Raw genomic sequence first — 27957 nt, 5'->3', positions numbered from 1 at the left:
TACCTCAGTTCAAAATGCAGAAATCACCCGTCTTCTGTGTCCTTCGCGCTGGGAGTTGGAGACTGCAGCTGTTCCTATTCGGCCATCTTGCTCCGCCCCCCCCCCCAGCAATGGTTCTTAACCAGTCTGAAAAGACAGACATGGAATTTAGGATCTGCATGACAAGGAAGCTCACTGAGATCCATAATAAAGTTGAAACTCAATTCAATGAAACCAAGAAATGAAGTAAAGTCATTCAAGTGCTGAAAGTTGAAATAGCCATTTTAAGAAAGACCCAAACTGAACTTCTTGAGCTGAAAAATTTACAAGAATCTCAAATACAATCAAAAGTATTAACAGCAGAATAGACCAAGCTGAGGAAAGAATTTTGGAGCTCAAAGACTGGTTCTTCAAATCAACTCAGTTCTTCAAATCAACTCAGTAAGACAAAAACAAACAAAACAGAATTAAGAAAAAGAAACAAAACCTCTAAGAAATATGAGATTATGTAAGGAGTACAAATCTATGACTTGATGGCATTCTGAGAGAGAAGGAAAGAGAATAGCAATGTGGAAAATAAATTTCAGGATGTAGTTCATGAAAATCCCCCTAATTTTGCTACAGAGTTTGACATGCAAATCCAATAAATACAGAGAACCCCAGCTAAATACTATAAAAGATTACCATTGCCAAGGCACATAATCATCAGATTCACCAATGTCAATGCAAAAGAAAGTCTTAAAGGCAGCTAGAGAGAAGAGATAGGTTACTTATGGAGGGAACCTTATCAGGTTAGCAGCAGACCTCTCACTAGAAACCTTGCAAGCAAAAAGAGATTGGAGGCCTATTTTCAGCAGCCTTAAAGAAAAGAAATTCCAAATAAGAACCCACAACATTAAGTTTCTTAAGTGATGGAGAAATAAAATTCTTCTCAGACAAGCAAATGCTGAGGGAATATGTTTCAACTAGACCAGCCTTACAAGAGGTCCTTAGGTGAATGGTAAATGTGGAATGAAAGAACAACTCCTGCTACTGCAAATACTCACTTAAGGACATAGCCCACAGGCACTATAAAGCAACTATTCAATTAGGTCTACATTACAGACAGCTAACAACACAATGACAGGATCAAGGTCACACATATCAATATGAACATTTCACTTAAGAAAGCTAATCACCCCACTTGAAAGACACAGAGTGGCAGGCTGAATTAAAGGATAAGACCTGACTATCTATTGTATTCAAGAAACCTACCTCACATGTAAGGACATCAACTGGCTCAAAGTAAAAGGATAGAAAACAATGTATCATGTAGACAGAAAACAAACAGCAAGAGTTCCTACACCTATATCAGATAAGATTTTAAGCCATTAAAAATTAAAAGGACAATGAAGAGCATTATGTATTGATAAAGGGTACAACAAAACAAGAAGCCTTAACTATCCTATGTATATACACACCCAACACCAGAGCACCCAAATTTATGAAACAAGTTCTTCTTGGCCTGCAAAAAGACTTAGACAACTACACAAGAATAGTAGGAGATATCAGCATCCCACTGACAGTATTAGATCACCAAGGCAGAAAATTAACACACTGTGGACTTAAACTCAACACCTTACCAGTGGACCTAATAGACATCTACAGAACACCCCACCAAACAACCACTGAATATACCTTCTTCTCTTCTTCTCATGAAACATATTCTAAGATCAAACACGTGCTTGGTCATAAAACAAGTCATAAAATTTTTTTTAAAAAATGAAAATTATACCAAGCACAGTCTCAGACCACAGCACGATAAAAATATAAATCAATATCAAGAAGATCTCTCAAAACTACAGAAGTACATGGCAATAAAACAATTTGCTCTGGAATAAATTCTGGGACAGCATTAAAATTAAGGCAGAAATTTAAAAAATTTTTGAAATTAATGAAAATAGGGAAACAATATACTAAAATCTTTGGGATACAGCCAAAGCAGTGTTAAGAGGAAAGTTTGAAGTTCTAAACACCTTCATCAAGAATTTAGAAAGATTTCAAATTCACAATTTGACTTTGCACATAAAGAAAATAGAAAAATGTGTACAAACCAACCCCAAAGCTCGAAGGAGAAAAAACATAACTAAAATTAGAGAAGAGCTTAATGAAATTGAGATACAAAAATCCATACAAAAGATCATTGAAGTTAGGTTTCTTGAAAATAAGATTGATAGACTGCTAGCTATATTAACAAAGAAAAAGGAGAGGATCCATATACGTGTAATCAGAAAAGATAAAGGAAATATTACAATTGATCCCACAGAAATACAAAGATCATCAGAAACTACTATAAACAGCTCTATGCATGCACATTAGAAAATCTAGAGAAAATGGATAAATTCCTGGAAGCATACAATTTCCCAGGAGTGAATCAGGAAGAGAATGAATCCCTGAATAGACCAATATCGAGTTCTGAAATTGAATCAGTAATAAAGATTCTACCAACCAAAAGAAAAACCCAGGACCAGGTACATTCACAGTCAAATTCTACCAGATGTGCAAATAACTGATACCAATCATACTGAAACTATTAAAAAATATCAAGGAAGAGGAGCTCCTCCCTAACTCAATCTATGAAGCCAAAATTAGCCTGATACCTCAATCTGGCAATGAAAAAAGAAAACTTCAGGCCGATGCCCCCTATGAACATAAATGCAAAATTCCTCAACAAAATATTAGCAAACCAAATCCAGCAGCACATCAAAAAAGTTAATACACCACAATCAAGTAGGCTTTATTCCTGAGATGCAAGGTTGGTTCAACATATACAAATCAATAAATGTGATTTGCCACATAAACATAATTAAAAGCAAAAACAATATGATCATCTCAATAGATGCAGAAAAAGCTTTCAATAATATCCAACATCTCTTCAAGATAAAAACCCTTAGGCCGGGCACAGTGGCTCACGCCTGTAATCTCAGTGCTTTGGGAGGCTGAGGCAGGTGAAGCACAAGGCCAGGAGTTAGAGACAAGCCTGGCCAACACAGTGAAACACCATCTCTACTAAAACTACAAAAATTATCTGGGCATGGTGGTACATGCTTATAGTCCCATCTACTTGGGAGGCTGAGGCTGGTGAATCACTTGAACCTGGGAGGTGGAGGTTGCAGTGAGCCGAGACCATGCCATTGCACTCCAGCCTGGGTGACAGAATGAGACTCTATCTCAAACAAAAACAAAAACAAAAACAAAACACTTAACAGGCTATTCATTAAAGAAACATACTTCAAAATAATAAGAGCTATCTATGACAAACCCACAGCCAACATTATACTGAATGGGCAAAAGCTCAAACCATTCCCCTTGAGAACTTGAATAAGACAAGGATGCCCACTCTCACCATTCCCATTCAATATAATACTGGAAGTCCTAGTGAGAAGAATCAAGCAAGAGACATAAATAAAAGGCATTCAAATAGGAAAAGGAACTCAAACTATCTCTCTTCACTGATCATAAGGTTATATACCTATAAAATCCTAAAGACTCTGCCAAAAGGCTCCTAGAACTGACAAAATGACTTTAGTAGAATTTTGGGATAGAAATTACTATTCAGAAGTCAGTAACATTTCTATACACAAACAATGTCCAAGCTGAAAGTGAAATTGAGAACACAATCCCACTTATAATACCCACAAAGAAAATGAAATATCTAGGAATACAGCTAACCAAGGATGCAAAACATCTCTACAAGGAGGACTACAAAACACTGCCAAAAGAAATTAGAGCTGACACAAATAAACGAAAAATATTCCATGCTCATGGATTAAAAGAATCAATACTATAAAACAGGCCAGACTGCTCAAAGTGATTTACAGATTCATTGATATTCCTATCAAACTACAAATGCCATTCTTCACAAAATTATAAAAAACTATTATAAAATCCATATAGAAAAAAAGAAGAGCCCAAATAACCAAAGCAATCCTAAGCAAAAAGAACAAAGCTGGAGGCATCAAGCTACCTGGCTTCAAATTATATTATAAATCTATAGTAATCAAAACAGCATGGTACTGGTACAAAAACAGACATATAGACCAAAAAAACAAAAACAAAAACAAAAAAGACAACTTGGAAATAAAGCCACACATGTAAAACCATCTGATTTTTTTACCAGGTCAACAAAAACAAGCAATGGGGAGAGTACTCTCTATTAAGTAAATGGTGTTGAGATAACTGGCTAGCCAGATGCAGAAGATTGAAGCTGGGCCCCTACCCTTCAACATATACAAAAATTAATTCAAAATGAATCAAAGATGTAAACTTAAGACCTCAAACTATAAAAATCCCAGAAGACAACCTAGAAAATATTCTTCTTGTTAAAGAATTTTTGGCTAAGTCCCCCAAAGGAACTACCATTAAAAAAATACAAATGGGACCTAATTAAGTTACAGAGCTTCTGGAACAGCAAAATAAACTATCAACAGAGAAAACACATTCTATAGAATGGGAGAAGATATTCAAAACCTATACGTCTAACAAAGGCCTAATCTCTAGAACCTATAGAGAAAAATCAACTAGTAAAAAACCTCATTAAAAAGTGGTCAAAAGACAGGAACAGGAACTTCTCAAAAGAATACATACAAGTGGCCAGTAAATGTATGAAGAAAAGCCCAGTATCACTAATCATCACAGAAATGCAAATAAAAACCGCAATGGGATACCATCTCACACTAGTCAGATTGGCTATTATTAAAACATCAAAAAAAATAGATGCTGGTGAGGCTGCAGGGAAAAGGAAAAACGTATACACTGTTGGTGGGAATGTAAATGAGTCCAGCCACTGTGGAAAGCAGTCTGCAGATTTCTCAAAGAACTTAAAACAGAGCTACCATTCAACGTAACAATCCTGTTATTGGGTATATACTCAAAGGAAAATAAATCATTCTACCAAAAAGGTACATGCACTTGTATGTTCATCATTGCACTATTCACAATAGTAAAGACAGGGAATCAACCCAGGTGCCCACCAATGGTAAACTGGATAAAGAAAATGTGGTACATATAAACCAAGAAACACTATGCAGCCATAAAATTGAATAAAATTTTGTCCTTTACAACAACATGATGCATCTGGAGACCATAATCCTAAGCAAATTAATGCAGGAACAGAAAATCAAATAAATCAAATACCACCCATTCTCACTTATAAGTGGGAGCTAAACATTGAGCACATATGGACATAAATATAAGAGCAGTAAACACTGCAGATAACTGAGGGGGCATGGGTTGAAAAACCACCTATCTGGTACTATGCTCACTACCTAGGTGATAGAATCTGTACCCCAAACCTCAGAATTATGCAATATTCCCATATAATGAACCTGTACACATACTCCCTATATCTAAAATAAAAGATGGGGAAACAAAACAAGGAAATTATTAACTCAAAAGTAAGAATAGTGGTTACTGCTGGAGTAGGAGGAGGAAGAAAGATGCAAAGAGAAAGGAACATGTGTGGGCTTCTAAGAAACTGATAATATTCTATTTCCCAGTTTCAATCAATGATGAGTATAAGAATTTTATTTTTCATATTTCTTAAATTGTGGATATATAATTCATATGTTTATCAGTTATGGTTCAAACGGAGAAGCAAAACCAGTAGGATATATATATACACATATATATACACACACACATACATATATATAGATATACACACACACACACACACACACGAATTTATTCCAAGAAATTGGCTAATGCAATAGCAGGGGCTAATATAAGTCTGTGGGGCAAGCAAACAGAAAGAGAAAATCATGAGCAAACCAGAATCCCAGGGAATAAGAGAAAGCTTCTTGTCCATAGGATTCAGTCAGGAAGAAAGATGAGAAGGGAGAGGGCTTTGGAAGGGGAAAAGTTGCAAGTCCAGCTGCCATTTGACATCTCCAAGTTCAGGAAAGCCTAATCCCTATTTTTGAAAACTCCCAACTGATTAAGTCATGCCTACCCAAGATCATCTCTGTTTTGATTAATTTAAAACCAAATGACTCAGGACTATGATCACATCTACAGAGTCCTTTCACAGCAGAGCCTAGATTAGTGTTTGGCTGACTAACGGACAGTACGGGTGTTTATGCCACAAACCGCCAGTGCCTCACTTCAGTCCTCCAACTCACCTGGGAGATGATCCTTTGTAGCCCACTCTAAAGGAAAGAGACTAGAAATGTAATTCTAGGGATTGTAATTCATCCTAGCCAACTTGACACACCAAAATGCTATCACAATAAACTATTACCTACATAGGTGACATATTTCACAATTTAAAAAAATTAAAACTAAATTCAGTTATTTCCTTCCAGATAACAAAATAAAATGAGTAGGTAAACTCCTGCAAAGAAGTCCTTGGAAATATCCATAGAAGCTGGCTTTTCATGCTAGCACATTTCTTGCTGGGGTAATTCAAAATAATAGTGGTAGCATAATTTTAGAAAAGTGTTCTTAAGGAGGCTTGAATGGGTCACCTTAAATTATTTTAATCCTAAAAACAAACATTAAATATGAAATGAGAAAACCTATTACATTTTATCATGATTGAAAGTAGGATTAGTACATTATGACATAATTATTTTCTTTTTCCTTCTTGGGACACAGTTTCACTTTGTTGCCCAGGCTGGAGTACAGTGGCACAATCTCAGCTCACTGCAGCCTCCGCCTCCTGGGTTCAAGCGATTCTTGGGTCTCAGCCTCCCAAATAGCTGGGATTACAGGTGCCTGCCACCATGCTGGCTAACTTTGTTTTGTACTATTAGGAGAGATGAGGTTTCACCATGTTAGCTAGGCTAGTTTTGAACTCCTGGCCTCAAGTGATCCACCTGCCTTGGCCTCCCAAAATGCTGGGATTACGGGCCTGAGCCACCGTGCCCAGCCTGACATAATTATTTTACTAAAGTGATTTGAGAAACATAAGCTGTCTTCTACCACAAAATATTGCTACCCTTGAATGCCACTTAAGCTTTTAGAAGCCCTCTGAATAATGTCATCATTGTTACTGTATTATTATTTTAATTTGGGGGCTTAAGCTTGTTATAGCACCTGACAACAGCATACTCATTAGTTGAATAGAGACAATCCACAAATTAACAGTAACCAACTCATGAGTAAAGGAGTTGTTTTTGAAGAGGTGATAAATGATTATAAGTAAAGCCAAAATTTTTCATATTGCTCCAAGAGTGGAAATTTATGGGAAGAGAAACTTTAGCTCAGGAAAAGGATAATTTTATTGACAAAGTCACCTGGCAACAGAATGAGCATCTTCCATGATTCTCCACACTTTGAAGTATTCAAATCTAGGATGGCAGGCTTGCTGGGGGAATTGTGTCATGATTCAAGCCTTGGACTAGACACCCAATCCAATGGATATACCATATATTGTCACAATTTTTCATGCCTTATTCCTGGACTAATCACCTACCTCTATCATTTAATTTTTCAAATAACCAAATTGTTCTAAGGGAACGGCACTTCTGGGAGAGTTCTGCCCAAGGACCTTCTTGACCCACCATTTCCTGTATCACTCCTTTTCTTTCTGCTTGAACTGATTTTACCTGTGCTGGATGCTCCCATGTTCTTGTTTTTTAGTTCTTAATTCATTAAATCCCACTTTCTCAGCCATACAAACTTTAGTGCTTTCTTAGCTTTTCGCCTTGCTCTTCCAACTTATTCTAAAGGAAGATCTTTCTCCCTCTCCTCATGTTACCTATGAGTAAAGCAAAAAATTTATTTGTGACTGTTACAACACCAAAATCAAGGACAAGGAAAGCCCTGAGTTTTGATGTGAAATTAGACACAATGATGAATTCAGGCTAGTCTTTGAAAAATTAAAACAGTCATAAATGAGCAATCATAATACTGAAATTACGGTATTGGAAAAAAGTCTAATACAGATTTCTTTCATTCAAAAAGCATTTTTTGAATTCTCACCATGTCTGGTTGCTAGGTGCTTGGGTTAGAAAATTGAATGTCAGTGTTTTTCAAAGGATGGTTTGTGCAGTTCTGAGTGAAAATACCCTAGAGATTTTGAACTCGGATGGGCCAGGAACCATGTCTTTCTCTGTATGTATTACTGTTTATCACTAAAAAAACTTTTGAAGGAAAATGATTCCCCCTTTTCAATTAATCAAAAATGCAAATGATTATTAAATGCAAACATTTGACTATCTCATAAAGTTCTTTATGGACAAATCTGTGAATATTATTTTGCATTTTTCAATTCTATTTTATAGAAAAGATAAAATATTTGAAAAGATAACTGAAATGGAAATTAGGCAGCACCACTGTCCTGCTGTTTTGGGGAGTAGCATAAACAAGGCAGACATGGATTCATATCCAAGCTCCTTACATTTATACACTATGTGGCCTTGCTCTCCCAAATCAGTTTGTTACCTAAAAGGGGGTATAATAATAATAATAATGAAGGTATTATAAATATTACAAAGAATAAGTGTATAAGAGAATATACATTACTAACATTCAGTTTTACAATTTTCCTACCTCCCCTGCTCTCTGAGGATAAAAAAACAGAAGTACAAAATGAAGAGTCATGGAAGGAAAGCAGTCAGGCTCTATGAAAAAAAAAAAATCCCAGGATGTTCCACGTGGAGGGGAGAGATATAACCTGGAAGGGGATGCATTGTGAGGAAGAGATGGTCCAGAGTGGTGTGTAAACAAACAGCATGCTGGAAAGACACATGTGGATGAGAAAGAAATCTCTCTTGGGATAATGCATTTAGAGTAAATTGGGAGCTTCGGTGTATACTTTATTATTTTAAGCCACTATGTTGGTTTAAATTTGTTATGCAGCAATAAATAACTGATAACATAACCAAAACACCTCTATTGCAAGTTAGAATAGTTAGATTTATTGACCTACAATATTCTGTTCCATAGAGCACAGAGGATTTTAATAAGCAGAGATTTTAATAAGTAGAGCAGAGAGGGTTTTAATAAGAATTTCTGTGTACACTTTAAATGTCTGAGAAAACAGTGAGAGTGAGGAGTGCTTTTTGGACTGTGCCTCTTTAAAATCAGGACCATACAGGAAAGGGACAACGATTGTTAAGGAGATTGCTATTCTGAATAATTTCAAAGCTAAGGTGGGACTCTACCTGTACTTGACATAAAAATAATTGCCCTAAATATGAGTCAACATGCTTTTTCACCGTGAATGTCAAAATACTGAATGTTCATATAAAAGGGATAATGAGGACCTAACACAAGCAGCGCTGAGAAAAAAGCAAGATATTGGAAAAATGTCTTATGACATTAAATTAAAGAAGTCTAAGAAAAAAATTCCTTGATAAATTACTATGTGGGAATTTCCATTTTAATGCTACCTTTAATAGACTCCCAATTGCTCATGAATTTGGAGTCCTGTCTGCATGGGACCAGAGAGTTACTGGTAGAAATGGAGACCAGCTCCATTCTGTATTTTTTCTCTGCTTGGGTACTTGATCCTGGCCCCTAACTGATGTTTTGGGAGTAGCAGTGCTCAGGTATGGAAACCAACTATCTGACCAATTTCTGCCGGAAACTGGAGACAGACCTAAGCATGTTTTGCTAATGGACTAAAGGGGACTTTGAGTAATGGTTAGGACATGCCTCAGTCACTGCAGGAATGACCAGATTCAAAGATGGAGATGGCAACCACTTAAGGCCCTTCAGAGACTCAGCTCATTTGCATCCCTGCCCCAGAGTCTGTTATGGGGAAGGAACTGGAAGGCATGTGCCACCTCAAAACCATGCATCAGTGAGCAATGTGCTTCTGACTTCATGTCCTCAGTAGAAAAACACTTACTATATAGCATCTACCAGGAGCTCTAAAATGGAGCTTGCAAGGTTAGCAGTATGTCTAAGCCCTATTTCCCAAGAAAGACAAAGAATCAGGAGTTAATAAAAACAGATGTCATTTCCTCTCTGAGAAGGCTTCTAAATATTCTCCTTTGGCCATTTCGTGAAAGCATGGAGAGGAAAGGAAACAAATCTTGCAGCCACAAAGATTAAAGACTTCTAAAGATCTTCGAGCCTGACCTGGTGGGTAGAGGTGAGCAGGGAGAGCTTCACACCTTGAAGACCGACTCCCAGGCCCAGTCTCAGAGGGCTCCCTATTCAGACTGGGGAAGCTTGGAAATTAGGCTGGGGCCTAAATGGGAGATCACAGTCCCTAATAAGTTTCCAGTGTGCCAGAGTGGGAAACAGGCATGACCACTGGACTCATTTAGCCACTTTCTACATTTCTTAGATCCTACTGATCTATCAGTGGCATGGATTCCAAAAGGTAGAGGCTAGAACTGGTCCCATCTTCATTTTAGCTGATTTAGAAGAGGCAACTGGTGGCTGTTTGCCCAGGATAGATCTTTCCTTCTCCATTTGGAATATGGAGTCCTGTGCTTTGGATAATTTCCTAGCTCTCCATTTGCACATTTTTTAGAAGAAGCTGTGATAAACTCCACCAGGCTTCATCTGGTTGCACATCCAGAGGCACCTGAGATTTAGGTATATAACGGCCTTAACAGCAGGGATTTCTAGCTTTTTGTTTTTCTAAGAGCCATTAATCTAATTCCCAATCAGGTACAGATGCTCAATACTGTATATATGAATAAATATTTATAATAAGAAAAAAGGAGATTGGGGAAGAATTATTAAAGGTGGTAGTATGTGAACTAGCCCAAAATATAAAACACTTGTGAATGTGTCTCAAATACATACTAGAACTAAATGTGCTCAGCTTCTGCTATATATGTATTCAGGCACTATGAAAATTCATTTCAAAGTGATGGTATCAAATTCAAAGAGATGAACACAAGGCGCTTGCCAAACAATATTTTTAAAAATAATATACACTTATGAAATGTTATTTACCGCATAACATTTCTGTCAATGACAGACCACGTATATGACAGTGGTCCCATAAGATTACAATGGAGTTGAAAAATTCCTGTTACCTAGTGACATAGTAGCCATCATAACATCATAACACAGTGAAATACCTTTTCTAAATTTAGATATGTCTAGATAACACAAATATTTACCTTTGTGTTACAATTGCCTATAGTATTCAGTCCAGTAACATGTTACATGGGTTTTTGGACTAGAAGCAATAGGCCATACCATATAGCCTAGTTGTGTAGTAGGGATACCATTTAGATTTGTGTAAGTACACTCTGTGATATTTGCATAATGATGAAATTGCCTAATGACATATTTATCAAAATGTATCCCCCTCATTAAGTGATGCATAACTATATATTGTGTCTATATTTCCACTGTCAAGAAACTTAAATTTTTGACTCTGATTCAGACAACAGAAAATAATGAGCTTCATGCCAATCTTTTCTTGTTTGCCTGTCACCCTCTGCAAAAGAGACAAACATATCTGTGACTTTGAAAACATATCGTGTGCCAGAAGTTGTTCTAATACATGTAAAGAAATTGGTTTATATGTATTAACTCAGAATTTCATTTATATCTCCAGAGAGCGATAAATAACTGATCTGGCACTCACAGAACAACTCATTGGACCTTTGGATAGAGCTAATTACATTTTATATAGTAATTTCCCATAGGAGAAGCAACATGTAAAAAAGAAACAGATAATTACATGTTACCTGAGTAAAAATGGCCATTAATAACTTAATGAAATTCTTTTAACAAGATAAATCTATTGGCAACATTATTCATTCATCAGGAAGCAGCCAGAAATGACCCAGTTATGATAAGAGATTACCAAGAACATATTGAAGGAAGGTTCTCCTTTCAGAGCACTGTTATAAATTACCCCATTTCAGGACATAGTGAAGGATTCTACAGCAGGAATCAAGAGCTTGAGAAAATTATCATCAATAAAAAAAGTATGTTGTTTGCATATCTTGATTCAATTTGTGATAACAATACTCAAAATCAACTGTAATGTGTTTTCAAATGCTTCTTGGAAAGGGTTAAGTCCAATATTGTTTACTTCTCCTAAGATATAATTTAAGCAGCTGCAGAAGAACTTAATACTATTCATTGTCTTAAAGTATATAATTTCTACTAATTGTTAGATTACCATATGCATAGAATGCAGCATCATAATGCCAGTGGACTTTAGGCAAAATTTCAATGCAAATTACAGTACAAAGCCATGATTATTGCATTTAAAATGACAAACACTGAAGAGAAAAAAACAGATTTTGTTTGATCAAGCAAAAGGTTCCGCTTGATCAACAGGTTTTTGTTGTTGTTGTTGTTTTTCTTTTTTTTTTTCTTTTTTTTTTTATGACAGAGTCTCACTCTGTCACCCAGGCTGGAGTGCAGAGCTCAGCTCACTGCAAACCCTGCCTCCTGGGTTCAAGTGATTCTTGTACCTCAGCCTTCCAAGTAGCTGGGACTTCAGGAACGTGCCACCATGTCTGGTTAATTTTTGTATTTTTAGTAGAAACAGGATTTTGCCATGTTGGCTAGGCTGGTCCCAAACTCCTGACCTCAGGTGATCCACCTGCCTCAGCCTCCCAAATTGCTGGGATTACAGACATGAGCCACCACTCCCAACCCTTGATCAACAGTTTAAAGTAAATTTTGTTTTGTCTTATTACAAAGTTACATAATTTTTTTAACAGAAAATTTAGAAAATATAGTTCATTAACAAGAAGAAAATCATCTGTAAGAACACTTTCAAAAAAGTCGTTGTTGCAGATTTTTAAATTTTCTTCCATGCTTTTGAAAATGTATAAACATAAGCACATACATAATTTACTTTTACAAAGAAGGGATCATAATATACATTCTATTTTTAATCACCTATATATATTTTGTAACTACAATCTCCTTATTATCATATTTTATAATGCATAATTATTCATGTTTATCATAAATTATGTAATCAATCGCATATTACTGAACATTAATTTTGCTCCCATGTTTTTCTTTGTAATTGTGATGGTTAATCTTATATGTTAACTTGACTAGGTTAAGGGATACCCAGATAGCAGGTAAAATACCATTTCTGAGTGTGTATGTGAAGGTGTTCTCAGACCAAACTGAGGGTTGGGCTTCTGTTTCTCATGGCCCAGTAATGAGATGCAGATGAACTGGGGAGGAAAAGAGTTTTTATTTCTACAACTGCTTACTGGGAGAAGGCCTGGGAATTATTACCAAACCAACTCAAAATTACAAAGTTTTTCAGAGCTTATATACCTTCTAAGTTATATGTCTATATGTAAGTACGTATTCATCTAAAGACATAAGTGATTAACTTATTTTAACCTATATCTAAGGTCTTAGACCTGAAGACTTTCCTCTGGAGCCTCAGTAAATTTACTTAATTTAAATGGGTCCAGGTACTGGGGTGATTACCCTTATCTTGCCTCCTGCCAAACCATGGAGGTTTGAGGAGTTCCTTCAGAACTCCAATAAACTTGTTTGTGGAGGCCTGGGGAATTTCTTCAGACCCACAATAAAAGTTCTGTTAAAAATTCCTTCATTATTTTGTCATGCTTTAAGGCCCAGGAAAGGCCTAGGCAAAACTCTTGGTGGGCTTTTGTTACATCCCAGCCTTTGTAGAAGGGCACTGGCTTTTAATATTTAACTTAACCACTCAGTCAGTAGTGACACTGTTTTTATGCAGGCCTGTGTTGGTGAGAACTGGCCTTCCAGGAAGGTGTTTCCAGAAATAATTAGCATTTGAATAGGAAGACTGAGAAAAGAAGACCATTTTCCCCAATGTGGTCAGGCATCCTTCAAACCATTGAGGGACAAAATAGAACAAAAAGGCAGATGAGGAGTGAATTATATTTCTTTCTTTCTCTCAACCCTGTGCAGGAACACTTGTCTTTTGCTGCCCTTGGACACTGGTGCTTCTGGTTCTCCAGTCTTTGTACTCAGACTGAACTGCACTATAAGATTTGTGGTTCTCCAGCTTGCAAATGGCCTATCATGGGACTTCTTGGTGTCCAAAATTGTGTAAGCTAATTTTTATAATAAATGCCTTCTATATCTCTCTATATACTACCAATTCTGTTTCTCTGAAGCACCCTAATACAGCAACTATAAGCAGTGCTATGATAAAGGTTCTTGACACAGTGTCTAATAATGTGTATAGTTTCTTGGAATACATTTTTGCAATTTACTGTTACCTGATGAAATAAGAAAGACTTCAAAATCAAATTGCTGGACGGAGGTAGAGCAAGACTTCTGAATAAACCCTCCAGTGACTGTCCCTGTCATAGGAACACCAAACTGAACAATTATCCACGCCGAAAAAAAAAAGCGTAAGAACCAGAAATCAGGTGAGTGATCACAGTACCTGGTTTCAACATCATATTAAGGAAAGAGGCACTGAAGGCAGTAGGAAAGACAGTCTTGAATCACCTGTAGCACCCCCTGAGTCCCCAGGCAGCAGCCCTGTGGTGTGGAGTGGATAAAGAATCTGTGTGCTTTGGGAGGACGAGAGCAGTAATTGCGGGACTTTGCATTGGGACTCAGTGCTGCCTTGTCAGGGGAAAGCAACACAGGGCAGAACTCAGCCAGTGCCCATGGAGGGAGCATTTAGACCAGTCCTAGCCAGAAGGAAATTGTTGGTTGAAGTCAAGGTTCTGGTAAGTATTGCCACAGTGGGTTAAAGTGCTCTGGAGTTTATTGGATACTAAATTTTATACTAGTTCAGCCACAGTAGAATAGGGCACCAGGCAAGTCCTGAGGCCCCCATTTCAAGCCCTATCTTGCAGGTGACATTTCTAGACACACCCTGGGCAAGAAGGGAACTGCTGTCTTAAAGGGAAGGACCCAATCCTGGATTCATCACCTACTAACTTAAGAGCCCTTGGGCCCTGAATATTCAGCACTGGCAGCCAGGCAGTACTTGCTGCAACCTTGGGTGAGACTCAGAACCATGCTGCCTTTAGGATATTCCTAAAGGATATTCCTAGCTATGGTGGCTCTGGAGAGATAACTCTATCGGCTTGAGGAAAGGAGAGGGAAGATTAAAGGAACTTTGTCTTGCAGCTTGGGTACCAGCTTAGTCACAGGTTTGTCACCAAGCAGGCTCCAGGGGTTCCCAATTCCAGGCCTTGGACAGCATTTCTGGACCTGCCCTGGGCCAGAGGGGGCCCATTGTCCTGAAAGGAGAGACTCAGGACTGGCAGCATTCACCATGAGTTGACTGAAGAGACATTGGGCATTGCATGAACATTGGTGGTAGCCAGGCAGTACTTGCCACAGGCCTGAGGTGATGGTGGAAATCTAGAAAGACACCTCTGTTTGAGGAAAGGGGAGGGTAGAGTGGGAAGGTCTTTGCTTGTAGTACGAGTGCCAGCTCAGCCACAGTAGAATAGAGCGACAGGTAGATCCCTAAGTTTCCTGACTAGGCCGTGGCTCCCAGATGGTACTTCTGAACATGCCTGGGCCAGCAGGAACCCAGTAGCTGAAGGGAAGAATAAAAGCATGGCTAGATTTGCTACTTGTTGACTGTAGATCCCTTGGGTCTTCATGAGTGAACATAGGCAGTAGCCAGGCAGTGCTCACTGCAGGTCTTGGGTGAAACTCAGTGCTATGCTGGCTTTGGGTCTGGGTCTGACCCAGTACAGTCTCAGTGGTGGTGACTACAGGGGTGCTTGTGTCACTTTTTTCTCAGCTTCAGGCAGTTCAGCACAGACAGTCTCTATTTGGGAGAATGCAAAGGAAAAGAACGAAAGTCTCTGCCTGGTAATCCAGGGAATTCTTCTGGAACTTACCTAAGACCACTAAGACAGTACCTCTCTAAGTCTGCAAATGTCACAGTGTTTTTGGGCTTAGTGTGCCCCCTAAGGCAGATATGGCTGCAGCGACAAAAGACTTATATCACCACACTATAGATCCTTTGAATAATTGGAAAACCTTTCCAAGAAGGAGAGAAACAAAAAGGCAAGACTGTGAAGATTAAATAAATACCTAACTCATAGATACTCAGGCGAGGATGAACATCTACAAACATCAAGATAATCCAGAAAAACATGACCATATCAAATGAATTAAATAAGGCACTAGTGACTAATCCCAGAGAGACAGAGATATATGACCTTTCAGATAGAGAATTCAAAATAGCTGTTTGAGGGAGCTCAAGAAAATCCATGATACCATAGAGAAAGAATTCAGAATCCTATCAGATTAATTTAACAAAGAGATAGAAATTATCAAAAACAATCAAGTAGGAATTCTGGGGCTGAAAAATGCAATTAAAATACTGGAGAATGCATCAGAATCTCTTAACAGCAGAATTAATCAAACAGAAGAAAGAATTAGTTAGCTTCAAGGCAGGCTATTTAAAAATACAGAGTCAGAGATGACTAAATACTGAAAATAAAAAAGAACAATGCACACATAGAAAATAGCCTCAAAAAGACAAATCTGTTATTGGCCTTAGAGAGAAAGTAGAGAGAGAGAAAATGAAGTATAAAGTTTACTAAAAGAGATAATAACAGAGAATGTTCTAAACCCAGAGAAAGATGTCAATATTCAGGTATAAGAAAGTTATATAACAAAGTAGATTTAACTTGAAGAAGACTACCTCAAGACATTTTATAACCAAACTCCCAAAGGTCAAAGATAAAAAAGGATTCCAAAAGCAGCAAGAAAAAAAGAAACAAATAACATACAATATATCTGAGAGTAGATTTCTTCATATAAATTTTACAGGCCAGCAGAGAATGGCATGAAGTATTTAAAGTGCTGAAGGAAAATTTTTTATCCTGGAATAGTATATTCCATGAGAAAATTCTTCAAAGTTGAAGGAAAAATAAAGACTTTTCCAGAAAAACAAAAGCTGAGGGATTTCACTAACACCAGACTTATCCTACAAGAGATGGTAAAGAAAGCTCTTCAACATGAAATAAAAGAATGTTAATAAGCCATAAGAAATTATCTGAAAGTACAAAACTCACTGGCAATAGTTAAGTATGGAGAAAAACAGAGAATAATGTAACACTGTAATTGTAGTGTGTAAACTTCTCAAATCTTGAGTAGAAAGCCTAAAAAGTGAACTTATCAAAAACAATAACTACAACTTTTCAAGACATAGACAGTATATTAAGATATAAGTAGATACAACAAAAAGTTAAAAAGCAGAGGATGAAGTTAAAGTGTAAAGTTTTTATTAATTTTCTCTTTGCATGTTTGGTTGCTTATGCAATTGGTGTTAAGCTCTCATCAGTTTAAAATAAAGGATTATAAGATACCATTTGCAAGCATCATGGTTACTATAAATCAAAAAGCATAACACGGATACACAAAAAAGCAAGAAATTAAAACATATTACCTGAGAAAATTACCTCCACTAAAAGGAAGACAGGAAAGAAAGAAGGAAGAAAAGACTGAAAAAACAACCAAAAAACAAATTAAAAATTACAGGAGTAAGTCCTGACTCATCAATGCATTGAGTGTAAATGAACTAAACCCTTGAATCAAAAGACATACAATGGTTGAATGAAGGAAAAACATGACCCAATGATCTGTTGCCTACAAGAAACCCTTTACCTGTAAAGACACACATAGACTGAAGATAAAGGGATGGAAAAAGATACTCCATGCAAATGGAAAGAAAAAAAAAAGGCAGAAGGAGCTATGCTTATATCAAACAAAATAGATTTTAAGACAAGAACTATTAAAAAGACACAAGAAGGTCATTATATAAACAAAGATAAAGGAAGCAATTCAGCAAGAAGATATAACTATTATAAATATGTATGCACCCAACACTGGAGCACCCAGATATGTAAAGCAAATATTATTAGACCAAAAAAGAGAGAGTGAGAGACTCCAATTCAGTCTTAACTGGAGACTTCAACACTCCACTTTCAGTATTGTACATATCATCCAGACAGAAATTCAATAAAGAAACAATGGACTTAATATGCACTATAGTCTTAATGAACCTAACAGATACTTACAGAACATTTCAATCAATGGTTAGAAAACACATATCCTTCTTCTCAGCACATGGATTATTCATAAGGGTAGAACATGTGCCATGTCAAGGTCACAAAAGAAGTCTTAAAACATTTTAAAAAAATAAAAATTATATCAAGTATCTTCTCTGACCACAAAGAAGAAAAACTAGAAATCAATAAAAAAAGGAATTTTGGAAAATATACAAACACATGGAAATAAACAATATGCTTCTGAATGACCAGTGGATCAATAAATAAATTAAGAAGGAAATTAAATTTTTTTCAAACAAATGAAAATGGAAACACAACATTCCAAAACCTATGAGATGCAGCAAAAGCCGTAATAGAAGGTATTATTATAGTAATAAGTGCTTACATCAAATAGAAAAACTTCAAATAAACAACCTAATGATGCCTCTTAAAAAACTAGACAAGCAAGAACAAATCAAACTCAAAGTTAGAATAAAATAATAATAAATATCAGAGCAGAAATAAGTGAAATTGAAATGAATAAAGAAAACCAAAGATCAACAAAGTGCTGTTTTTTTTTTTAAAAAAAAAGCATAAACAAATCCACAAACCTTTAGCCAGACTAAGAAAAGGAGAGAAGAAACAAATCAAACAATCAGAGATGAAAAAGGAGACATTACAATTAATGTCACAGAAATTCAAAGAATCATTAGAGGCTACTATGATAAACTATATATCAATAAATTTGATAATTGAGAGAAATCAATAAAATCCTAGACATATACAACCTACCAAGAGTTAACCACAAAGAAATCCAAAATATGAACAGACCAATAACAACAAATAACAGACCTGACAGCTAATGAGATCAAAACCATAATAAAATATCTCTCAGCAAAGAAAAGCCCAACACCCAATTTTGCTTCACTGCTACATTTTACCTATCACTTAAGGAAGAACTAATATCAATCCTACACAAACTGTTCTGAAAAATAGAGGAAGGAATACTTCCAAACTCATTCTATAATACGAGGCCATTATTGCCCTGATACTAAAACCAAGCAGATAAAGATACATTGAACAAAGGAAAACCACAGGACAATACCTCTGATAAACATTGATGCAAAAGTCCTCAAGAAAGTATTAGCAAACTGAATTCAACAACACATTAAAAGATAATTCAATGTGACCAAGAGGGATTTATCCCAGAGATGTAAGAATGGTTCAACATATGCAAATCAATCAATGTGATACATCCTATCAATAGAATAAAGGACAAAACCATATGATCATTTCAAGTAAAGCCATAAAAATGTTAGACAAAATTCAACATCCCTCTATGATAAAAACCCTAAAAAATCTGGGTATAGAATAAATATACCTCAATATAATAAAAGCCATATATGACAGACCCAAAGGTAGTATACCAAATGGGGAAAAAGTGAAAGCCTTTCTTGTGAGATTTGGAACAAGACAAGGATGCCCATTTTCACCACTGTTATTTGACATAGTACTTGAAGTCCTAGTTGGAGCACTCAGACAAGAAAAAGAAATAAATGGTATCCAAATCAAAAAGGAAAAGTCAAGTTATCCATGATGCAGATGATACAATCTTGTATTTGGAAAAATCTAAAGACTCCGCCAAAAGACTATTAGAACTGATAAACAAATTAAGTAAGGTTGTAGGATACAAAATAATATACAATACTCAGTAGCATTTCTATTGCCAAAAGTTAACAATTTGAAGAAGAAATAAAAAAGTAATCCCATTTACAATAGGTGCAAATAAAATAAAACACCTAGGGGTAAACTTAACCAAAGAAGTGACAGATCTCTAAAATGAAAACTAAAAAACATTATGCAAAAAAATTGAAAAGAACACAAAAAGGAAAGATATTCCATGTTCATGGATTGGAAGAATCAATATTGTTAAAATGTCTATACTACCCAATGAAATTTACAAGTCCAGTATAATCCCTATCAAAATACCAAGGACACTCTTCACAGAAATAGGAAAAAATCCTAAACTTTATGTGACATTACAAGAGAACCAGAATAACAAGAGTCAAGATATCACATTATCTGACTTCAAATTGTACTACAGAGGTAGAATAACCAAAAGAGCATGATACTGGCATAAAAATAAATAAAAAAAAAAAGACACACAAGTCAGTGAAACAGAACAGAGAGCCTAGAAACAAATCCATACATCTATAGTCAACTCATTTCCAACAAAGGTGCCAAACACACATGGGAAAAGGACCGTCTCTTCAATAAATAGTGCTGGGGAAACGATATTAATATGCAGAAGAATAAAACTAGACTGCTATTGCTCACTCTATACAAAAATCAAGTTAAAATGGATTAAAGACTTAAATCTAGGACACAAAATTATGAAACTACTAAAAGAAAACTTTGGAGAAACTCTCTAGAACATTGGAGAGTCCTGAAGCATGGGCAATCAATGCATAAACAGATAGGTGGGATCACATCAAGTTAAAAAGCTTCTGCCCAGTGGTAACAATCAACATAGTGAAGACACAATCCACAGAATGGGAGAAAATATTTGTGAACTATCCATCTGACAAAGGATTAATAACCAGAATATGTAAGCTACTCAATCAAGTCTATAAGACAAAAATCTAATAATCTGATAATGAATGGGTAAAAGATCTGAACAGACATTTCTCAAAAGAAGACACACAAATGACAAAAAGATATATGAAAAGATGCTCAACATCATTCATTATCAAATAAATACAAAGAAAAAGTACAATGAGATATCATCTCATCCTAGTTAAAATGGCATTTACCCAAAAGGCAGGCAATGATCAATGCTGGTAAGGATGTGGAGAAAAGGGAACTTTCATACATAACTGGTGGGAATGTAAATTAGTAGAAACACTATGGAAAGCACAGTTTGGAGGTTTTTCAGAAAACTAAAAGTAGAACTGCCATATGATTCAGCAATTCAACTGCTGAGTATATACCCCAAATAAAGTAAATCAGTATATTGAAGAGATATCTGCACCCTCATGTTTATTGCAGCACTATTCACAATAGCCAAGATTTGAAAGCAACTTGAGTGTGCACCAACAGATGAATGAATAAAGAAAATGTGGTATGCATAGACAACAGAGTACTATTCAGCCATAAAAAAGAATGAGATCTTGTCATTTGCAGCAACGTGGATGTGACTATGAGCCAGCCACAGAAAGAGAAATATTAAATGTTTGCACTTATTTGTGGCAACAAAGACAATTGAAATAATGAAACTCATGGAGATAGACAGTAAAATGATGTTTACCAGAGGCTGAGAAGGGTATTGTGATGTGGGAGTGGGGATGTAATGAGTACAAAATATAGTTGGATAGAATGAATAACACCTAGTATTTGATAGCACAACAGGGTGACTATGGTCAACAATAATTTATTATACACTTAAAAATAACAAAAAGAGTGTAATTGAATTGTTTGTAATACAGAAAAAGGATACAGACTTGGCATAATGGATACCCCATTTACCCTGCTGTGATTATTATGCATTGCATGTCTATCAAAACATCTCAAGTTCCCTATAAATATATGTACCTATTATGTGCCTACAAAATGAGAATAAAATTTTAATAAATAAAAACAAAATCAAATTGTCCACCATAAAAACTGATTTAAATCCTGAACTATAATTTAGATAATCAAAGAATGGTAATAGATATTTCACAGAAAAGTATATAAAATGTTCAACAAACATGCAAATATGCTTATCTCATTAGTAGTCAAAATAGGCAAAAAAAAAAAAAAAAAACCCACAAAATACCACTTCACATGCTTTTTAGGATAAATGTTTACAGAGAAAATATTTTTAAGTTCAATGATATTCCATGTTGTTGAAGAGAACAGATAGTTTTATCCACTTCTCAGGAAAGCACAAGTCAATGCATCCATTTTGGAGGTCATAAGGCATATCCCAAATGGAAAATATGAATATCTTAGAACCCAGTAATTCCACTTCTTTATCCTATAAAAATAGTCACACATGTCCACCCTGGGTCATGTGCCCACCTCTATCCTGGATAGACCAGATACAGGGATTGAGAATCCCACCAGGACATCATTGTGTGGGTGACTAGCAACTCTCCAATGGAAGGAAAACTCAAAGGACCATCAACATGTGTCTACTCTAAAAGCCAAATAAATTGTTATTTTTTTGTATTCTAAAATTAATCATAAATGGCTTTATTTGGGTAATTAACATAAAATCTGAAATTCCTCAGAAAGCTGTAATTTGTCAATGTTGACTTGACATATCTAGCTGCTATCAAGCCAAGAAATATAGTCGGGGCCCTTTGTACAATTTTGGAGTAGAAATACATCTTTAGCACTTTCCAACTCTACTTTTAGTCCCCCTTTTCTCCTACTAGCAAATCTATGTTCTAGAGTGAAGACCCATTAGATATAATCCCGAGTCACATTTTCTGGTGGGAATAAATATCTGTTAAGGAAGGAATTAGTTGGAAATTAAGGTGTTAGCACCTTAGTTTGCAAGTTGGCTGCAGAGTAGAATCACCTGAAGAACTTCAAACTAATTCAAACCATATCTGTGACTTGGCACCTTCTGTGACTGTGGTACCTGGGGTTTTAGTGAGTTCCCTAGGTATTTTTAAGCAGTAAGGAGTAGAAACCACTGTCTCAATGTCTACCTGGGAAACACCATGGTCCTAAGGAATGACATAGGTGCTGGTTTGCAAAAAAAGGCTGCTCTGGTCTCTAAAGGCCCTCTGTGTCTCTACCTTGAGCCACAGGTCTTAGGTCTCACTGGGATGGCTTACTCTGGTCATTTGAGATAGTTGCATTTCTTTCTTTCTTTCTCTTTCTTTCTTTCTTTCTTTCTTTTTCTTCTCTTCTCTTCTCTTCTCTTCTCCTTCCTTCCTTCCTTCCTTCCTTCCTTCCTTCCTTTCTTCTTTCTCTCTTTCTCTCTTTCTCTCTTTCTCTCTTTCTTTCTCTCTTTCTCTCTTTCTCTCTTTCTCTCTTTCTCTCTTTCTCTCTTTCTCTCTTTCTCTCTTTCTCTCTTTCTCTCTTTCTCTCTTTCTCTCTTTCTTTCTTTCTTTCTTTCTTTCTTTCTTTTCTTTCTTTCTTTCTTTCTTTCTTTCTTCTTTCATCTTTCTTTCTTTTTTAGGTGGAGTTTCACTCTTGTTGCCCAGGCTAGAGTGCAATGGTGTGATCTTGGCTCACTGGAACCTCTGCCTCCCAGGTTCAAGTGATTCTCCTGTCTCAGCCTTCCAAGTAGCTGGGATTATAGGCACCTGCCATCACACCCAGCTAATTTTTGTATTTTTAGTAGAGATGGGGTTTTACCATGTTTGCAAGGCTGGTCTCAAACTCCTGACCTCAGGTGATCCACCTGCCTCAGCCTCCCAAAGTGCTGGGATTACAGGCATGAGCCACCATGCCCAGCCGAGATAGTTGCATTTCTAATCTGGTAGCTTTTTTAGATGAGATGTATGGAAAGCAGGGCATCCATGTTTTCAGCATCTCTAAATGCTAACAATTATGTTATATCACAGATTGGGGAAAGAAAACTAACACTACTACACTGAATATATACATCCATTGTAAGACATTTCAGAAAAATTGAAAGGTTATAAGATTGTGTCTTAGGATATAGTAATTTTTTAATATCAAGGAGTTAAGTTCTCCGAGAGTAGAGCTCAGATGATTGACAGAAAATAGTTTTGTAACTGGCACTTGAAAAAGAAATAAAAAGTAAGACAAATATGAATGTTTTTAGTACATTCCTGAGGTACATATCCAGCTATGTGGCCTTCACACATTCTGCTTGTGCTTTCTGTAGTGAGAAATTATGTAGAGTGTAGGAGATTGGTAAGGGTGGTGGGAGAAGCTATAAGAAAAGATGCAAACCTTCTTGAAAGGTCAGAAGGTCTTGCAAATGCTTCAGGAGAGAATAAAGCTGAAGGCAGCTAATTCTCTTATCCTGAGGCTAAGGGCAAGGACTAGGTAACAAGGGAATGTAAAGAAATCTATCAAGATAAGTTTATTTACTTATGTCATTTGGAGACTGACCTTTGATCACCAAGTGTGCAAGACCGCTCCATGCAAGGGGGTATGAAAATGTCAATTACCCACAGATTGTGTTGGCTCCAGGCCTTTGACATTATACCAGTACTAAATAAATACAAGCAGCCCCAGCTTATCAGGACTGCTAACTCTCTTCAGCCCCTAGTGCCGGCAGTCCCCTAGCCTGCTCTTTCACTGGATACTTGTGTCTGAGTACCCCTTTCATCCGTTGCTCATCCGGGGTCTGTGGGACCAACCTGGCAGTAGAGTGGAGGAAGTAAGATGTAACCCTGATAGTTACAATGCTTTTCCCCTATGTTTCTGATTTAAGAGTGTTAATATAAGGTTAAGATAAGATTAACCAAAGCTCTTCCTACAGAAGTATCTAAGGAGGCCATAACTACTTAAAGGTAAATGTCATTGTTCTAAAACATAAAGTTAGCAATAGCCCTTGTAGCCACAGCTACCCCAGAGGTAAGAGTTACCAACCCAGAATAGAATCCACTGGCTTCCAATCAATGTTCCCCTTTCTGAGAGGCATCATAACTGTTTGACCACAAGGAACACAAATATCTCAGGGAGAGCCTTTGGTTGGCAGGTAAGTTTTAATAATTATCTTAAGTTTTATAACTTTTAGTTCCTCTTAATGAACGAAGGAGTGATCTGAAGGAAACTTGTGACCTGAAATCAGACTGTGCTTTATCTTTTGGTGATTAAAAAAAGGAAATCTTAATAATCCTTTGAAAGTGAAAGTGATAATCCTTGAATATTTCTGTAGAATATCTAACTCTTTCTAAATTGTGGTAGGCCAATCAAATGTGTGAGAAAGAAGGGAGATTCTCCAGATGCAAGAAGACAGATCACCCAGCTTAGGAGAAATGGAAGTAGCCAAAAGTAGGCAGGAAAGGGAAGGGAAGGTTGCTGTTCAAGGAGGGACATGAGATGAGGTGGTAGTTGGAAGTTGGACATGGGTATCCAAAGAAACACCAGTGCTTAGGCCACATTTAGAACTGTTGAACATTCATCCAGAAAGAAAAAAATTGGGAAATATTTTAGAATACATACTGCACTCGGGAGTCCTGAAACCGATTTGGGAGAATTATGGTAACTGGACCTCTTTGTAGACTTGCCACACCTCTTCCCCATGCCTTCATGTCTCTGGTTTTCCAATCTTTTCCCTCCAAGGCCCCCAACCAGCCAGACAATTCATTCAACATTGCCCATAAGCTCATATATATTTTTACCTTGGGACTTTTCTCCTTGTGTACCATTGGGGCCCAGAAAATTATATGCCAAAGTATGGTAATTTAGCATGCTTAGTACTTTGAACTAAAAGAGATTGGAAGGCCTCAGAAGCAGCTTCAGAAGCAGCATCATGAGTAAGTTATCTCTGATCTTCTGTCCTGTTTTCTTTTTTCTTTGTTTTTATTTTGTTGTTGTTGTTGTTGTTTGCCCTTCTTTCTGTCCTGAGGTAAGTCATTAAAATAGAATTCCTCTTCCCCAAGGTGGGTCATAGAAACTAGAACTCCTCTCCTCCAAAGCAAGCCATAAAACCCAGAAATATTACTCTAACCTTTCCCTGTTTTTCTGTCTTAGACCTGGTCATAAAGAAATTCTCTGACCTACCTTGTCTGATAGTAGGTTGTAAGACTCTCAGTCCAGAAGGGTCCTGCCACATACCTGGGAGGAAGGACTGATACACAGAGAGGCCAAGAAGAATTGGAACAAACAGGTCTTTCTGTTCAGATTTCCCCATCAGTCTATTACCATCATACCCTTTTGTCCAATTCCATTTCTACAAGGCTGTCTATTCTTCATTGAACCTGAGCATAAAAATGGAGTTTTCCCTGAATGTTTAGGTCTTCATTTCTAAATGTTCCCATGTCATGTAAAACCTAGATTAAATGCATTTGTTATGCTTTTCTCTTGTTAACCTGTCTTGTTCTAGGAGTGTGGGCCATGACTCTTATGATATGTGAGTAAAGGTATCATACTTTTCTGCCCCTAAAAGAAAAGTGAATGAACAGTGGTTTGTAAGATTTTCCCTCACCGCCATCTTTTAAGGCCACAGCTGAGTGTGACTGTGATTCATCTGATCATTCCCTTTTGGTTTACATCCACATAGAAAGGCTATGCATCCATAAACCAAAATGGGTTTTTTTCTTCTTTCTGTAGCTGAATATATGGGGAAATTCCCTCATATAGATACAGCTGTGAACCATGGTAGAGAGCTAGTGCAAAAATGATGGGTAACATAGCTGTCTGAACCACTTGCTGAAATAGTTACTTATGTCATCTGATATTACTTTGGTTTGATTTTTGATGTACCTTTTCCATGTCACAATAGTTTGCTGCTGAACCCACCTAAATTTATAATAGAGTGGCTTCCCTAGAATCCAAGTCATGACATGCAGTTGCTGCTGCATGGCCACTTGATGTCCCATAGTCTAGTGTTTCATCTCTACCATGGCCTAGTAGCACACCAAGAAGTATTTTTCAAAAGGCTTGTAACTCTCAGCTGCATATGACATTGCCTTAGTCCTCAAATTCAAGATTTGGGATTGTGATTCTCCCATCGTGACTTTTTATAAACTTCTTCCTGAAATTTTTTCACCACTGACACCAATGAAAGAAAAGAAAGTAGGAGCAGGATTGGCAAAGAGAGAATATCAGGCAATAATGTTCTGTAAAATCCTGATGGGGAGCTTCAGAGAAAAGATCGCCCATTAGTGGACCCCCACACTGGGCAGAAATGACTGTGTTCTTAGTGTTCCTATCATGCTCAGACATTGTCCAGAGGCTTCCCCAGAAGAATGTAACCTGAGTTAGAAAGCTGAGGGCATCCTGAAATCTGTGATAGTTGAAGGCCATCAGCTAGTTGTACTCCCAGAAACTGAATGGACGATTCTTTCTTAAGGGGAGATTCATGTGATGCACCTCGATGACTGCCACAGAAACGCTTTCAATTTTTTTACATTAAATGGTGTGCTATATATACATTCTGACTCTTTTTATTTAACATTACTTCCATGACTTCTTCTGAGATAGCATTGCATTGTATAGTCAGTTGATATTTTATTTATCCATTTCCCTATTGATAATGTCTAGATTGCCTCCATTTCTTGTCACCAAAAACAACAATATAGTGAGAATCTTTGTGTCTCCTTGTGTGAAAATTTCTCTGGGGTACATACCTAGAAGTATTAGGCCATGAACTATCCACTTACTCAGTTTCACTAAATACCATATATTGGTTCATGAGATGGTTATTAAACCAGTATTTTAAAATATGTATTTTAGGATTATTTATAATTTGATTACTAAAATAGCTTATATTGTCTTTGGGTTTCTAATGGCTCTTAATTATTTTTGTCTTTGTACCCCGAAACCTGTAAGGAGATATTACTTCCCATGTAGTGCAAACCGAAATCCCAATCCCATTTTGACCCTGTTCAGCCTAAATTAAGTCACTTGAACCAATAACCATGGCCAAGGTGATAAAATACTTGATTTGCTTAGGTGAGGTCACATTCTTTACCTAAAGTAGAGAGTGGTGGAGAAGTGGTTCCCCTCCAAGGAATCAGGATGTACTTACAGAAGAAAGGAAAATGGATGTCCTGTGTCAAAACTATAGGTGTCTATTAAAAATACAGAATCTGGGTGTCTTGGATCTAGACTAAAATGAATTTTACTTTACAATGCAAAGGGACTGTATTCTTTAACTTGCTGAGAGTCCTGCTTCCATTTTGTTTGAAAATTACCATAAAGTTTTGCCAACGTTATCAAAGGATTTACTCAAAATGATATTGAGAAAATATCTATATCTGCAGTGTGAATGGAGATTTGCAGCTGGTATATGTGTGAACAGCTTGAGATGAGTACAGCACTGCTATCTGAACTGTGACTATTGTTAGGGTTCAGAAAACAATATCCCAAAAGTTTGGTGCTTTGCCATGTTGGAAACTTTGAATTAATGTAGGAAGGCCTGAGACGC

At 36.7% G+C, this 27957-nt stretch overlaps 1 protein-coding gene across 1 annotated transcript in view; it reads left to right on the top strand.

Moving 5' to 3' along the window:
- Nucleotides 1–24680, top strand: part of LOC105511749 (U3 small nucleolar RNA-associated protein 6 homolog) — a 54322-nt gene extending 29642 nt beyond the window's left edge. Inside the window, exon 2 of the mRNA XM_011941948.1 lies at nt 24601–24680. Coding sequence (XP_011797338.1) covers nt 24601–24680 — 80 coding nt within the window. The remainder of the gene's footprint in view (nt 1–24600) is intronic.
- Nucleotides 24681–27957: the final 3277 nt, after the last annotated feature.

This window comes from Colobus angolensis, unplaced genomic scaffold (genome assembly GCF_000951035.1).
Source record: "Colobus angolensis palliatus isolate OR3802 unplaced genomic scaffold, Cang.pa_1.0 Scaffold203, whole genome shotgun sequence".
Taxonomy (NCBI): Eukaryota; Metazoa; Chordata; class Mammalia; order Primates; family Cercopithecidae; genus Colobus; species Colobus angolensis.
The sequence above is the reverse complement of the archived record's forward strand: the minus strand, read 5'-3'. Positions and strand labels throughout refer to the sequence as shown.